The sequence below is a fragment of the Leuciscus leuciscus genome, assembly GCF_965113295.1.
Source record: "Leuciscus leuciscus genome assembly, chromosome: 3".
Taxonomy (NCBI): Eukaryota; Metazoa; Chordata; class Actinopteri; order Cypriniformes; family Leuciscidae; genus Leuciscus; species Leuciscus leuciscus.
The window spans coordinates 68526772-68543218 of record NC_138727.1 but is presented as its reverse complement, the minus strand read 5'-3'; the positions used below and the strand labels follow the sequence as shown (position 1 = coordinate 68543218).

Genomic DNA, 16447 nt, shown 5'->3' with positions numbered 1-16447 from the left:
ATATATATATATATATATATATATATATATATATATTGTTTTGGTGATTTTCCTTTTATTGTGACAGGACAGTAGAGAGATGACAAAAAAACGAGGCGGGAAAGGTCCACGAGCCGGGACTCGAACTCGGGACGCCCGAGTGCAAAGACGCTACATGTCGGCGCACTGACCACGAGGCCATTGACACAGACGACGGAGATATTTTTTTTAGCTAGGAAATACAAATGAGGAAAGATTACTGCTATCTCTTTCCAGTTTCATTTAAATTCCAGTTACATTTAAATGCAAGCCTAAATAGCCTATAACTAATCAAATCGCACTATATCACCAAAAATCCGCTATCTCAAAATCAAACTCCTCTCACAAAAACCCACGAGGTCAATATGCGTTGATTTCACTTTTATACAGATGTGCGACTGTGTGGTCTGTTCCCGACCGTGTCAATCAAACGCTGATTCGGCGGACCACACCTGATGAAACACTTAGTGAAACACTTCAAGGCTTCGTTTGGCCATAGTCACGTGACATAGGTGTTTTGAATCACGCTTCGGATCAGTGTTTCGAAACATCTGCGCTTCGGGATCTCGCAAAGCTTCGGAACGACTGTTTCGCGTCAGCCATCCTTACCAGGAGGTATGGAAGCTTGTTTCCGCCACAGAATAAAACATTTTGCGACTTTTTATCTCACAATTGCGAGTTTACATCTCGCAATTATGTCATTATTTCTCAGAATTGTGAGATATAAAGTCAGAATTGCGTGAAATAAAGTCGCAATTGCGTGAAATAAACTCGCAATTGCATGTTATAAAGTCAGAATTGCTAGATATAAAGTCAGAATTGCTAGATATATAGTCAGAATTGTGTGAAATAAAGTCAGAATTGTGTGAAATAAAGTCGCAATTGCTTCTTATAAAGTCTAAGTGAATTATTATTTAACCTTTACATTATTTGTTGAACCATGGCATTAATACAAACTACACAGTAGTAAGAGCTGAACTGTTGCTTCATTTATCCACTTATCCAAAAAAAGTGCTAATATTTGGAATTCCACCATGGAAAAAGTGATGAACATATATGCCACATTGATAGGTCACAGCCTACCCATGACAAGATTTCACCGCACGTTACTGATCGTATGTAATTACTTATTGGAGCAATGTTGTGGATATTGTGGACTGGAGAAAAGTTTGGTTATTGCCACATAAATACCTTATTGTAAATAAAGTTTAAATGAATTCATAGATTCTATCCAGTGAAAAGTTAAACCTGACATTGCCATAAACTGTGATTTCTGTAATGCCCAAGATGAAACTACTGTACACTTGTCTTGGGACTGTAACTACACCAGACTGTTGTGGAAGAGCTTTTGCAGGTATATTATTATTTTTGTGTACCCTCATTTTTCTTTATTTTGGAAATATTTTATATTTGGTTTTATTAATACGGAGAAAAACTTTGAGAAGGAATTTTACTTTATAAATCTATTACGCCATTATTTAAAGTTTTTCTCAATGATTTTCATCAATACCTTCAGACGCTTTGTTTCAGAGAAGACTAAAGCAAGGAAAACACTTGTTTTGCTCTCTTCAAAATCCCCCTTTACATGTTGTCGCAGTGTCTTATCCTAACATGCTCTAACTGATTGTATCTCCTTTATTTATTTGCTTATCTTTTCTTGTATTATTATTATTATTATTGTACATTTTGTCTGGAATTTTCCCCCCTTTTTTTTCTTTTCTCCTCTGGTGTATGGTCCGGTTCTTGTTTTACATACTGATAATATTTGTTGGCTATTATATGTTTATATCTAATTAAAAAACCAATGCTAAAAAGTTTAATAAAGATCTGGGCTGCGTTTTTAATGATTGCTAATGCTCTCCGATCAGCTCACGATGTGTTCGAGACACTGCCCTGATGTGGAGTCGCACTGAGATACTCTAGTGCAGGGGCCAGTTGTTCAAAGGTAAGCTGATCGGATTTTGGTTATCAGATTGGATCAAATCTTGAAAATGGGTTGTTCAAAAGGGAAAGAAGGAATCTGAAATCAGATTAGATCACGGAATCCAATCCTAGTTTTAATCTGGATCAAACCTTCAGTTTGTGTTGTTCAAAACTTGTCAGTAGGATTTGGATAACTTTGATCCAAAAAAACCCCAGGATCATCCTGATCCCAACCGGGGGTAGGATTTCAAGGTGGATTCCAGGAAGAAAATGTAGTAAAACTTTAAAATTGGTCAAAAATAACACATTTGTATCATGTAATATACACACACACACACACACACTCATATTATTATTTTGCTTATGATTATCTTAACTGTTAAAGTAAAACATTAGGCTACATATTAACCCTTTCGGTAGCCTACTGTAAAGTAAACAAGAGATTGAGGCGCCATTAAATAATCCCCAAACAGCTGTAAAAATCAAACAAAAATATTATATTTAATTCAAAGTGTTTTATCACTGTTTCTTAACTACATTGGCACAATCATAAGAGATGAACCAGTCAAAAGATCTTTGCAAGCGAACACAACGTTTTTTTGGTGAACGCTATACGAAACCTTTCTGAGAGAACGCAAAAGAGTATATTTCTGAGAGAAGTTCAGAAATGAAGTTATCTCATATTTTTTACATGACCATGTCCCTCTGGGGCTTCCGTAGAGCACCAGTAATCCAGATTTGGTAATCGGAAAAAGTTTACATCCAGATCAGGGTGATCCAATCCAATTATGCTTTGAAAAACCGGCACAAAAGTAAGATGGATTACCTGATCCTGGATAGCAAAACATATGGGATTTCCAAATCCAGATCATTCTGATCCAGATTTAACTTTTTGAACAACTGGCCCCAGATGTTTACGGATAGATCAAATTCAGACACCTGATGCATTTATAGTGTGTGTGTGTGTGTGAGAGAGAGAGAGAGAGAGAGAGAGCACAAGCCTGTCCTCTAATGGTCACACTCACACATAACCTCATCCTTCACTGATGACACACGTCCCACAACACCTTAGAACCAGTAAAGACATTATACATGAACATTACCCTTTTTTATTTTTTTTAACAACGTTATCACAGCCTAAGATATGGACTTCGGGTCCATCCCAATGAGTTCCCTTCCCCAGAGAGAGTTTCCCAGACACAGGCCTGTCCTGGGTCTCAGTGATAACCACACAGAACAGGCCCTGGATCAGTGATCTATACACACACACACACCTGTCCTGGGTCTCAGTGATAACCACACAGAACAGGCCCTGGATCAGTGATCTATACACACACACCTGTCCTGGGTCTCAGTGATAACCACACAGAACAGGCCCTGGATCAGTGATCTATACACACACACCTGTCCTGGGTCTCAGTGATAACCACACAGAACAGGCCCTGGATCAGTGATCTATACACACACACCTAACAGCAGAACTCATAGACTGAGAAAATATTCACACGCAAATAATGATCAATAACCCATAAGGCCTATCTGTTTCCATTAATAATATCCACACACAAATAATGATCAATAACCCATAAGGCCTATCTGTTTCCTTTAATAATATCCACACGCAAATAATGATCAATAACCCATAAGGCCTATCTGTTTCCATTAATAATATCCACACACAAATAATGATCAATAACCCATAAGGCCTATCTGTTTCCTTTAATAATATCCACACACAAATAATGATCAATAACCCATAAGGCCTATCTGTTTCCTTTAATAATATCCACACGCAAATAATGATCAATAACCCATAAGGCCTATCTGTTTCCTTTAATAATATCCACACGCAAATAATGATCAATAACCCATAAGGCCTATCTGTTTCCATTAATAATATCCACACGCAAATAATGATCAATAACCCATAAGGCCTATCTGTTTCCATTAATAATATCCACACGCAAATAATGATCAATAACCCATAAGGCCTATCTGTTTCCTTTAATAATATAAAGCAATTCAAGATACTATTTGGTGAGATACTATTCTGGAAAAGATTGATAAAACTTTCTCTGAAATGTATTTTATACTATTTGATTTATTTATTCCAAACAAGGCAAGGATCGGCTACTAAATGTTTGTTTTGTTTTATCAATGTAATGTGATGCACATCCGTATCCCATATAGAGCTGGTAAGTCCCGCCCCTTCCGTAAAACCCCGCTGGACCTCAAAGTGGAAAAACCGTCAATGCAAGTGAATGGGAGAAAATAATTATTTTCTGGTCCCGTTTGAATTGTGCCATGAATGTGAACATATGTTGTCTGTGAATTTTTTATATAATTTTTCATGTAACGAGTTTGACAGTATATTGTTTGATTCTTTGGCTAGCAGTTGTGGAAAAGACATAACGAGAAAGACTACATGTCGCATATGTGACGTCACCCCATAACACATTTTCCCTCCACAAATCACGGTGTGATAATCTATGGAGACAGATCGAGAAGCCTGTGTGTTTTGTACCCAAATGTCACCATTCAAACAAAATGGGCTGTTCTTTCTTCAGATTCCCGTCTGAAGTAAAAACTAGGAATCGCTGGATAAAACGGATCAGGTATGTGAATCTAGCAAACGTTGACTTACCCACTACTCTGTTAGAAGCTCCTGAAATATTAGCAGGTTTGCCTAGTAGCACTAACGTTAGCACAATAAAAAAGGTGCTGCTTGAATTATCATAATTTAAATAAAACCCCTCAGCCAAGTCCTCCTGGCAACAATGATATATGCACAGTATGGTCAATCAGTGCAGCAATTCAAAAAGGTTTTAATAGGTGCACATGATGGCATACATTAACTGTGTAAAGGTGATTTGGTTTCAGAGTTATGAAGTTAGTGAGAAAAGGTAGCACTAGTGAGCAAAAGGTAATGATAAAATGTATATTCTTTGAGGTGAAATGTAACTGGTGATATAATTAAGGAAAGTACCCTCTTGCAATCTTATGTAATCATGCAATCAAAATGAAAAACCAAAATCAGACAGATCAGGGAGAGTCGAAGGGACCATCAGCCATGCATGAAATTGTTCCATTGCTTTGAGGGGTGAGTCAGACCAATCACTGTTACTGTTACCATGCGTGAATCAGTCTTTATAATTATCATTTTTAAAAGTGATTTAAGTATTTCTTTCCTCTGACATTAAATCATGTTCTGTTTTGTCCCCTTTATTTGTTTTGCAGGAACTGCCAAAGACCCCCAAACAGGACTGGTCCACAGTCATTTTCAGGTCATGTGTTTTATTAACTATAGTGCATTACAGTTCGCAGTTAGCAGTGTCATCATACACAGCAGTATTTTAAATTTAACAGTGACAAACTGTGCACTTAACCATGAACATGTCCACATATCTCGTCACATAAAGTATCCACAATACACCACCCCACGTTTATCATATTGCACACAATATGAGGGATGTGGCGTGGTGCCTTGTGCATATATTTTGTTAATTAATTACATCCAGACCTCACAAGAACGTTTACACACCAAAAATGTAACATGTAGCTTGAGATTTAATGTTCATCACATGAGCTTATGTTATGTTATGTTCTTCTATCCTCAGCTCCATATGTTCCTGTGTGTCCTGCTTGCAGTACCCTGGATTTATGTACCATTTCAAATAAATGAGGTTTACTGTACTTATGACCTTATGCTGTGTTTCTTTCCGAATGAAAAAATAATGTTTGTATTTAAAATACAATTAGTCGCATAATCTTACAGAACACAAGCTGACTTTATTTGCTAAGTCAATAAGTAGTATTTATAACATAGAAAAATATACTAAGTGTAATCGCTATAGATTGAGTCACAAAGTTGGACATTAATTGAAACAACTACAAAAACCGTGTCTTATCCTGTAAAATGTATGCTGACATATCATTAAAGAAGAGAAGGAAGGCTGGAATACACTGCACAACGTGATCTCCAGGCACACCACCTGATGGGACAATCTCAAAGGTCACGGTGAGGGTCAGGACTTCACAGTCCTGGCAAGGGCCTAAAGGGAGAAGGAATACACACGTGCACCATAGGACTAACACCACTCACTAGCAATAATAGCTTAAAGTAAACAGCCGCATAGGGCTTCATTTAAGAAACATTAATTCTGTACGAACATTTCCTTTGGTTATCTCTCGTGTCAAAAGTTAGTGCGGATCATGGACCATGTCTTCATTGATCTGCCTAAATCAAAAGAGAAAAAATAAACAGTGACACACACACACACATTAATTCCATAGCACTGCTAATACTTACCGGTAGGGCTGGGCAATATGGGCAAAAAAAAATAATCACGATAATTTTTTTTATATCAGTCGATATCGATAATTATCACGATAAATGTCAAATCTTTATTTCAAATTTAAAGACAAGTGAAAGTTGTAGAAACCAGAGCGTGAATTGTGGTTTTAAACTACTCTTTGTCAGAACAGATCATGACAAACACTTGACAAACAGGAGAACATTTCACAAATCTGAGGTAGAACATTCAAACATTTGTCATTTTTCCTTAACAAAATAAATATCTTAATAGAAAAAAATATTTCTTAGTTTCTGCATGTGCTAATCTTTATTTGGTAAAATGTAATATTCTGACTGTGAGTTTTATTAAAATTAAAACATTGGTCATCCAGTATCATGCATTTAGATCATGAAAACCAGATAAAAACCAGACATAGCACCTCACTATCATGATACACATACAAAATGAGTCTTATGGTTTCTATGGTATTTGTATGAAAAACAGTAGCCTAAATACATTATTAAATACTGTAATTATATTCCATCAGTCCTTTAATACATTGTCTACATTCATAATGTAATACAATTCAATATGTATGTCCCACATTTCATGGTGCAGTTAATATTACTAGTCTAACGTTACAGTAAATCCATGGTAAATGAAGGGAATTTGTAGACGGAAAAGCCTTCTGACTGTATCGTTGCACACAGTGTTTCTCCTGTTTGTCAGCGCTGTTTCATCTGCCTTTAAACTGGTTTAAATCACGGAAACGTGTTTTCTTCGCTGAATTCAAGCGTTTCTCACTGGATCTCGTGACCGAGACCGATCAGAGCAAACGCATCTGACTTTGGTCCGTGTGGCGCGTGGTTCAAATGAGTGTAGTTCCGCTTTTGGCACGTAAACATTATCGAAAAATTATAGAACTCTTGATATCGATTTATCGAGAAAAATTATATCGCGATAATTAACGTTATCGTTTTATCGCCCAGCCCTACTTACCAGTGATAATTTCTTACCATTTGGTTTTGCAGACGAGCTGACAGAGAGCCGGACAAGAACTCGAGGGTGTGTAGCTGCCATTTCCCTCATGGCAAGGAAAAGGGCCCATCCCTATTTCAGTGGTCAAAAGATGCATCTCGAAGTGGCCGCAGCAACCAGATGGCAGAAGAGGTGGCAGCAGCGGAGATGGGAGAAGAGGTGGCAGCAGCGGAGATGGCAGTAGAGGTGGCAGCAGCGGAGATGGCAGTAGAGGTGGCAGCAGCGGAGATGGCAGAAGAGGTGGCAGCAGCGGAGATGGCAGAAGAGGTGGCAGCAGCGGAGATGGGAGAAGAGGTGGCAGCAGCGGAGATGGCAGAAGAGGTGGCAGCAGCGGAGATGGGAGAAGAGGTGGCAGCAGCAGAGATGGGAGAAGAGGTGGCAGCAGCGGAGATGGCAGAAGAGGTGGCAGCAGCGGAGATGGGAGAAGAGGTGGCAGCAGCAGAGATGGGAGAAGAGGTGGCAGCAGCGGAGATGGGAGAAGAGGTGGCAGCAGCGGAGATGGGAGAAGAGGTGGCAGCAGCGGAGATGGGAGAAGAGGTGGCAGCAGCGGAGATGGCAGTAGAGGTGGCAGCAGCAGAGATGGGAGAAGAGGTGGCAGCAGCAGAGATGGGAGAAGAGGTGGCAGCAGCGGAGATGGGAGAAGAGGTGGCAGCAGCAGAGATGGGAGAAGAGGTGGCAGCAGCGGAGATGGGAGAAGAGGTGGCAGCAGCGGAGATGGCAGTAGAGGTGGCAGCAGCGGAGATGGCAGAAGAGGTGGCAGCAGCAGAGATGGGAGAAGAGGTGGCAGCAGCGGAGATGGGAGAAGAGGTGGCAGCAGCGGAGATGGCAGTAGAGGTGGCAGCAGCGGAGATGGCAGAAGAGGTGGCAGCAGCAGAGATGGCAGTAGAGGTGGCAGCAGCAGAGATGGCAGTAGAGGTGGCAGCAGCGGAGATGGGAGAAGAGGTGGCAGCAGCGGAGATGGCAGTAGAGGTGGCAGCAGCGGAGATGGGAGAAGAGGTGGCAGCAGCAGAGATGGGAGAAGAGGTGGCAGCAGCGGAGATGGGAGAAGAGGTGGCAGCAGCGGAGATGGCAGTAGAGGTGGCAGCAGCGGAGATGGCAGAAGAGGTGGCAGCAGCAGAGATGGCAGTAGAGGTGGCAGCAGCGGAGATGGCAGAAGAGGTGGCAGCAGCGGAGATGGCAGTAGAGGTGGCAGCAGCAGAGATGGCAGTAGAGGTGGCAGCAGCAGAGATGGGAGAAGAGGTGGCAGCAGCGGAGATGGCAGTAGAGGTGGCAGCAGCGGAGATGGCAGAAGAGGTGGCAGCAGCAGAGATGGCAGTAGAGGTGGCAGCAGCGGAGATGGCAGAAGAGGTGGCAGCAGCGGAGATGGCAGTAGAGGTGGCAGCAGCAGAGATGGCAGTAGAGGTGGCAGCAGCAGAGATGGGAGAAGAGGTGGCAGCAGCGGAGATGGCAGCAGCGGAGATGGCAGAAGAGGTGGCAGCAGAAGAGGTGGCAGCAGCAGAGAAGGCAGAAGAGGTGGCAGCAGCGGAGATGGGAGAAGATGTGGCAGCAGCGGAGATGGCAGAAGAGGTGGCAGCAGCAGAGATGCTAGAAGAGGTGGCAGAGGATGTGCCAGAGGTTGTGCCAGGGCTCTCCCAGTACCAGGTCCCACACAGTAGCAGGATGCATGCCCTTTATACTCCAGGAGGCCTAAGTGATGCTGAGATGAAAATGGAGACTGGCCTACCTGACATGGCCATGTTCAGAAGGGTGGTGGGGCTGGTCCAGCGGTTCCAGGGCTCCATCATATATGCAGCTGGCTGGAAGGTAGAGGGGATGACTTTGGAGTCCCAGGTTTTTATGACCCTGATGAAGGTGCGTCAAAATTATCCCCATCTGCACCTAGCCAAACTTTTTTCTTGTAGTACTGCAACTGTGTCAAATGTTGTAAGAACACTCATTCATGTGTTACACACATTATTATTCAAGAAAATGATGGCGAATGTGCCCAGTCGGCAAAAAAACCAAAATAGCATGCCCGAGTCATTCCTGCCCTCTGCCAGAAACTGCCGGATAGTTATTGACTGCACCGACATTAAAGTGGCAGCTCCTAAGGACATGGATGTGGCAAAAATGGTGTACTCTGCATACCGTGGAATGTACTCCTTCAAAGTATTGATTGGTGTCGCCCCCAATGGAGTCATCACATTTTGCAGTCAGCTGTTCCCTGGGTCTGTGTCAGACAAGGCCATTACAAAGGACTCCGGCTTGCTGGAGCAGCTTGTACCAGGAGATATGGTCCTGGCTGACAAGGGGTTCCTGATTTCCGACATTGTTCCAGAAGGTGTCAGTGTTAACATACCACCATTTTTGAATAATGGAAAGTTCTCCGAGAGTGAGGTCAGGGCCACAAGGGAAGTGGCAAGAAACCGTATCCATGTGGAGAGGGCCAATGGACGGTTGAAGGACTTCAAAATACTTCAAATAATCCCCTACCAGCTAAGGAGCTTGGCCAATGTGCTAGTACAATAATACCTGAATAATGAATAATACCTGAACTTCGTATTTTGAGCACTTCTTGCGTTGTTGTTGCTTTTGCCTCTTTATGATGACTCGCTGAATTTAGTCCTAATTTGTAAGTCGCTTTGGATAAAGGCGTCTGCTAAATGACTAAATGTAAATGTAAATGTAGTACAGTTGTGCTGCGCATTGGTAAATTTGCAACAGCCGCTAATCAAAGAGGTAGGCAGCACCCTTGCTGCCACCTAATTGTTGACATTCCCTTCTATTTTCTCCCTCTGCTATCTCACCTTTTAATAAATGAGTTCTTTATTTTGAAATTTATGACAAAAAAATGAATCTGGCTGAATCTCTCTAACACACCTCTATGACCAAAAATGTAACTAACTTATGGTAATGTAAGGGTAAATAGTACCCTGTTAACATAATACAACAGATTTTAGTTTACAAGAACTGTAGTAGTACAGTCTGTATCTGGATCATTGGCTTCCCTGATTACAATAATAACTTAAAGTAAACAGCCGCATAGGGCTTCATTTAAGAAACATTAATTCTGTACAGACCGTGAAGGGAACATTTCCTTTGGTTATCTCTTGTGTCAAAAGTCAGTGCGGATCATGGACCATGTCTTGATTGATCTGCCTAAATCAAAAGAGAAAAAATAAACAGTGACACACACACACACACATTACTTTCATAGCACTGCTAATACTTACCGGTGATCATTTCTTTTTTTTTTTTTTTGCAGACAAGCTGACAGAGCGCCAAAAATGTAACTAACTTACGGTAATGTAATGGTAAATATTATCCTGTTAACATAATACAACAGATTTTAGTTTACAAGAACTGTATTAGTACAGTCTGTATCTGGATCATTGGCTTCCCTGATTACAGGTACTGACAGGAGACGCGACGGGAACGCTGATCCACTGTCTCCCAAAATGTTTGGAACATGAACAAAAGAACTGATTGTATAAAAAAAAAAAAACTATTTACATATTATTTACAGATTCAGTCCTCTCTACTGACCAACACTGGGAGAACGTGCTGCCGGTAGAAGTCCTCGAGCACGAGGAGGTGTTGTCCCCACGCAGGGTCTTTGGCGATGGGGATGATGACTGCCTCCTTCGTAGTCCACACCACAAAATAGCATACATCCCGGCCAGCTAGGTAAAGCTGCCCCTGGACCTGGTGCCAGTATGGGTGGGTCTTTTTGAGGGCATACCCCTGCCCCTCCACACACAGGCAAAACGATGGGACCTCTGTGTCAGCCTCTGTGATGGTGTTGTTTCGCTGGCTGTAAGGGCACTTTACCTCCAGCAGGGCAGATGGCCCAACCAGCCCATCAGGTGACGCTCCCAGGATGCCTGATCGGCTCACAAAGAGTCCACTATCAAGCACCTCCACCTGATGAGCCATTTTAAAGGCTTTCACCCCCTCTGGCTCATTCATTACGCCCCAGTTGACAGCGAGGACACCATCCAAATTCTGTCCCCCAAGCAGCCGCTTCATGAGGGATGGACAGGGAGCAGAAGACCGGCGCGAAAGCACAGCGCCAAAATTACTGGCTGTCAACCGGCCCTGCCTGTGCTGCTGCCACTGGGGATTTGCCCGTTGCCCCACGGTGGCTGTTAGGATGGCCAGGCGTTGATCCTCAGAAAGCACCAAGGAGGCAAGGACTGCCTCCAACCCCCGGTCCTTGTGCTTCCTCACCAGCTGAGACACAGTGGGGAGAGCCTGATGCTGGGGCTCTGGCTCTGGTGACAACAGCCACGTCATCCCACATTGAGTCCCATGAAGCGCCGACCTGAACCAGTCCATGTCCTCCTCAGTGACGTCCCTGGCAAGAGCGTTGTATGTCTCCTCTACCTGGGGATACAGCTCAGACACTGGCCTTGTTGCTTTAGCAGCGGCAGGTTTCCTCCAGCGGCACTCCATGTCAGTCACGCTGACCTCCCGCATGCCAAAAATGGCAAGTGCTGCAGCATGACTGCATTTAACGTCCCCCACCGCGCACTCACAGGAGGACTTCAGAATGCTGCCATCATCACGCAAGGAGATCTGTTAAAACAGGAGCTGGGTAGAATATCAATCCCATGGTTAGATCGTAGATGGATACACAGTGGCTTGCGTGTTTTCCAGACATCCCAAGTCTACCGGATGTTCCGGGAGTCTCCCGCATATTGATAGCGGCTCCCTGATGCCCGCAAATGAGTTAAAATCTCCCGGAATCTAGAGCGAGCAAGAGCGCGCATGCGAGACAGAGACTGTGTTTCAAACCGTGTAGCGCGCGCACGGCAGAGAGGGAGCGAGAGCGAAAGCGGGAGACCTTGCGCCATAGATGTGCCATAGATGGTGTGTGCCTCGTGAAGCGCATGTAAGCTAGAGAGCATCCTGATTAGCCTGTTTCGGTAAATCAACCAATCAATTGTCACTGTGGGCGGGCTTTTATCTCTTCTCCCGAACCGCAAATTAATCAGCTCAGTGTATCTAGAAACAGGAGCACCATGGCAGAGAAAGAGTGCCACGAAAAACAAAGTATAAGACACATTTTACGCCAGACTACACGAAAGTGTACCCCTGTCTTATATGAGTAAAACATAATGATAGTCTTGCACGCTGTACAGTTTGTAACAGTGACTTCAGCATTGCCCATGGCGGGTTAAATGATTGTAAAAGACATGTTGAGGTGAGTTCAATAAGTTTCATTTCATGTGCATATTATTCAGGCCGGCTAGTTGCCGAGGTATACATGAAAACAACAAACTCCAAAAAGAAAACCAGACATCCCAACCTGCAAAAAGTCATTTCAGGGAGGTACCCCCCCCCCCCTTTTTTAATCGCGATTAATCTCACCCTTTTTGTGCGATTAACTGCGATTAATCGCACACTTATCGTGAAATTAAACATACACTATTTATTTTGTTTAACATGTTTATTTTTGTCATCATTTAACAAAATTGCTATATCTAGCAAAGAGAACCATCACAACAGTTTCAATCTCAATTCAATTACCTGCTTACCAAACTAAAACAGAACATCTTATTTTTCTAGTCTGCATTTAATCAGCTGCTAAGGCATACAACATGTTTATTTTTGTCATTTCACAAAATTGCCATATCCAGCAAAGAGAACTATACCAGAACAGTTTCAATCTCAATTCAATTTTAAAAGTTTTCAGAAGACATTTAATATTGCAAACTAGACTGCCTAGAGACCAAATTCAGAATTAAAAGTCACTTTAATAAGAACATTTATCATCAAATTAAAAAGCAAATGACCTGAACATACATTTGGACAGGAAACACACTGAGATTTTACAGATCTCATCTCAGTTGATTCTAGACAGGTATGAACTTAACAGAAAAAGACACTGAAACCGCAGTATTTCATCAAATTATTCTAAAATCAAATTATCTGAACTGAAGAACAAAATTCATATCTCTGTAGGACAACCATTTTTATGTCTTTCTTTCAGAAGTATCTCGGGCAAAGTTAATACTTAACTATTCCTGAGCAATGACAGAGAAACATTTGAGCAAATCATATTACTTTTACACATTTGCAATACAATGTCTCTCTGTTTTGAATGTGGTGTTTTTTGTATGTGTGTGTGTTTATTTCATGGATGTAGAATGTTTTTTTAATGCATCTAGCAAGTCTGGTTCCCCCTCTTTTGTTTAAAGATTTTTCTGTTCTTATCTGTGTGCATGTCTTTCTCTCAAATATCTCGCTTTCACTCCATTTAACCCATTATCCAGAAAATCTTTGTCCTAAAGTGGTGCTTATTTTTCTAGTCAGCATTCAACCAACTGCTAAGGCATACAAGTTTGTTAACATTCTCAGGTGCCAGAGCAGCCCTCTTCTTGTGCACTATGTGCCCTGCCAGTGAAAATAGTCTCTCGCACGGCACAGTTGAAGCAGGAGTTGGTAGATATTTCAGTGCAATGGTCGCCAGCTTGTCATGACTTCTGCTGTGTGCAGACCACCATTGCAGAGGGCATTGTTCAAGGCTTATGCTAGGCTCTGCTCTGTATCTAGCAAGAGGACTGGATTCCAGTGATGTTTCATCGTCTGACTCTGTATCAGAGCCCATCAAGAGGAGACCAATTTTCTTCTTTTGCGGCCCTGATCCCGCATCTGAGGAATGTGGAGAAAGTTCCTCCTCTTTTAGCATCTTGTCTAATGTTTCCCAAACTTCAGCTCTTTCTGCTTTAGGAATGCATTTCAGGTTTTTGAATCTGGGATCAAGAGCTGATGCAATTTTGAGCCAAGCAATGTTTGTGTTTTCTTTGCGCTTGGTCAAATCCTCTTTGAATGCATCCTTAAAGCGCACAACATAAGCAGGGTCATCTTCTGTGACAGCCATCTTCAGGGCCAGGTGGCAAAGTGGAGGCAACACAACAGAACAGGAGACATACTTTTCACCCCCAAGAAGTTCCATGACATATCTGAATAATAAACACACATCCAATTAATAGATTGCATTTGCTAACAATGACCTATCATTAGGTCTTAGTTAATTTTAATGTCAGCATTTACTAATATATATTTTTTTAATTTAATGTTACAAGTATTAGTTAAAGGAATACTCCACTTTAAAATGAAAATTCTGTCATCATATACTCACCCTCATGTTGTTTCAATCCTGTATGAATTTCTTTCTTCTGCTGAACAGAAAGGAAGATATTTAGAAGAATGTCAGTAACCAGACCACCATGGGTGGTGGTGGCGCAATGGATAAGACACATGCCTTTGGTGTGAGAGACCCGGGTTCGAATCCACTGTGAGACACCAATGTGTCCCTGAGCAAGACACTTAACCCCTAGTTGCTCCAGAGGCGTGCGACCTCTGACATATATAGCAATTGTAAGTCGCTGTGGATAAAAGCGTCAGCTAAATGAATAAATGTAAATGTAAATGTAACCAGACAGTTTCTGAGTCCCATTGACTTCCATAGTATATTGTTTTCCTACTATGGAAGTCAGTGAGACCAGAAACTGTCTGGTTACTGACATTCTTCTAAATATCTTCCTTTCTGTTCAGCAGAAGAAAGAAATTCATACAGGATTGAAACAACATGAGGGTGAGTATATGATGACAGAATTTTCATTTTAAAGTGGAGTATCCCTTTAACTATAAACAAAGATTAACACTAAACAATAGTTTGTTAGTAATTGATTACTGTAGTTACTTAGTTAACATTACTCACAATAACAACATGACGAGCTATTTTAAATATACAGGACTCATTTTAATCAAATAAAAAAAAAAAATCAATAAATGACTGTCTTAAAATAACATATCAAATAAACTGAAGTACCAACCTGCATGGTTCCAGTAGTTTTTCCAGCCTGGCAAGCTTATCAAACTCTGCAGATGTTAGAAGGGTTAGCTTGTGGTTTTGATGAGCCAAGGTTGCCATCAGGGGGTCTTTGTTCCGTAGTATCCGGCTGACCATCTCGAGGGTGGAATGCCACCTTGTGAGAACATCTTGCACTAGAGACTCTTCGCCCAGGCCATGAGCAATTTGCTGTGCTTTCAGGTCTATCATATTAGACGGGCTATGTTTAAAATGTCCGACTAATTTACGACATTTCACTAAAACGCCATCAAAGCCGCCTTCACGAAGAGCCATGACGATTGCCCTCTGTATAATGTGCGCTATACACGGCATATGCTCGAAAGGAAGCAATCTAGATGCAGCGATCATGTTTCTTGCGCTGTCCGTACCAACAGTAGTGATTTTGCTCTCTATCTCCCACTCCTTCGCTACTTGTATAAACTGTTCGGCGCAGGCCTCAGCAAAATGCCTTTCTTCGCTTTTAAGCACAGTTAGTGCAAATGAATGCATATGCCAGTCTTTATCGATGAGATGCGCAGTTGTACCCAAGTAATTATGCTGGCTTACCGATGTCCAGTGGTCCCCAGTCAAAGCAACACTCTTTGATTGTGATAGCAGCTCTACTTTGCATTTCTTTTCGTTAATGTACAGTTCGTTAATCCTGGGCATGATTGTTGATCTTGACGGTAGCTCGAACGATGGGTCGGAAGTGGCAATCCTGATCACTTCTTTCTCTAGGTATGGTGAAGGCTATGTGATGATGTGGGGCTATTTTAATTCCAAAGGCCAAGGGGACTTTATCAGGATGCATACTATCCTAAAAAAAAATAATATAAAAAAATACTTAAAAATAAAAATCTGCCTGCCTCTATGGGAATTTAACATAGGGGTGTCCAAACTTATGCACCCTGTATTTTAAGGAAGAACATTTATTTATTTACGATACATTATTCATTCACAAAGAAAATTGGTGTCCTTAAAGGTTGGATTTTTCCTAATTTTTTAAATTAAGGCATTAAGTTCAGTTTCCAAAAGATGATTTTTTATTCCTCTTTTTAGTCGACTTTAGCATGGGTGTCTAAACTTATGCATAGCACTGTATATATATATATATATATATATATATATATATATATATATAAATGGGGGGGGGGGGGGGGGGTGGATACCTTTGCAGGTTGGGATGTCTGGTTCTCTACAGGGTACGACAGTAAACGGAGGGATGTTGTGCACAGCAGCTTCACAACGGCACAGATTAGCCACAGCAACACTAGTTACATTCGTGGATTATGCAGAATGGGTGAATAACAATCGAAAATACTCAAGAGAATGG

At 41.8% G+C, this 16447-nt stretch overlaps 1 protein-coding gene and 1 long non-coding RNA gene across 2 annotated transcripts; one reads left to right on the top strand and one right to left on the bottom strand.

Moving 5' to 3' along the window:
• The first annotated feature begins 4300 nt into the window (after positions 1 to 4300).
• LOC309494239 lies at positions 4301 to 5634 on the top strand. The gene is made up of 2 exons (XR_014204265.1): positions 4301 to 4556; positions 5179 to 5634. It is a non-coding gene; the product is annotated as an uncharacterized lncRNA (long non-coding RNA).
• Positions 5635 to 12669: 7035 nt separating this feature from the next.
• On the bottom strand, positions 12670 to 16223 carry LOC309495308 (E3 SUMO-protein ligase ZBED1-like). The gene is made up of 2 exons (XM_082164984.1): positions 15098 to 16223; positions 12670 to 14221 (listed from the first exon to the last, which is right to left on the bottom strand). The coding sequence occupies exons 1-2, from the start codon at positions 15781 to 15783 to the stop codon at positions 13564 to 13566; spliced, it is 1344 nt and encodes a 447-aa protein (XP_082021110.1). The 5' UTR covers positions 15784 to 16223; the 3' UTR covers positions 12670 to 13563.
• Positions 16224 to 16447: the final 224 nt, after the last annotated feature.

Excerpts from the sequence above, each read along its gene's own strand:
- LOC309495308 (XM_082164984.1), bottom strand. The coding sequence starts at position 15,783 with ATGCCCAGGATTAACGAACTGTACATTAACGAAAAGAAATGCAAAGTA. Across the intron at positions 14,222-15,097 it reads AAACTACTGGAACCATGCAG|ATATGTCATGGAACTTCTTG; the intron begins GTTGGTACTTCA and ends TTTATTATTCAG.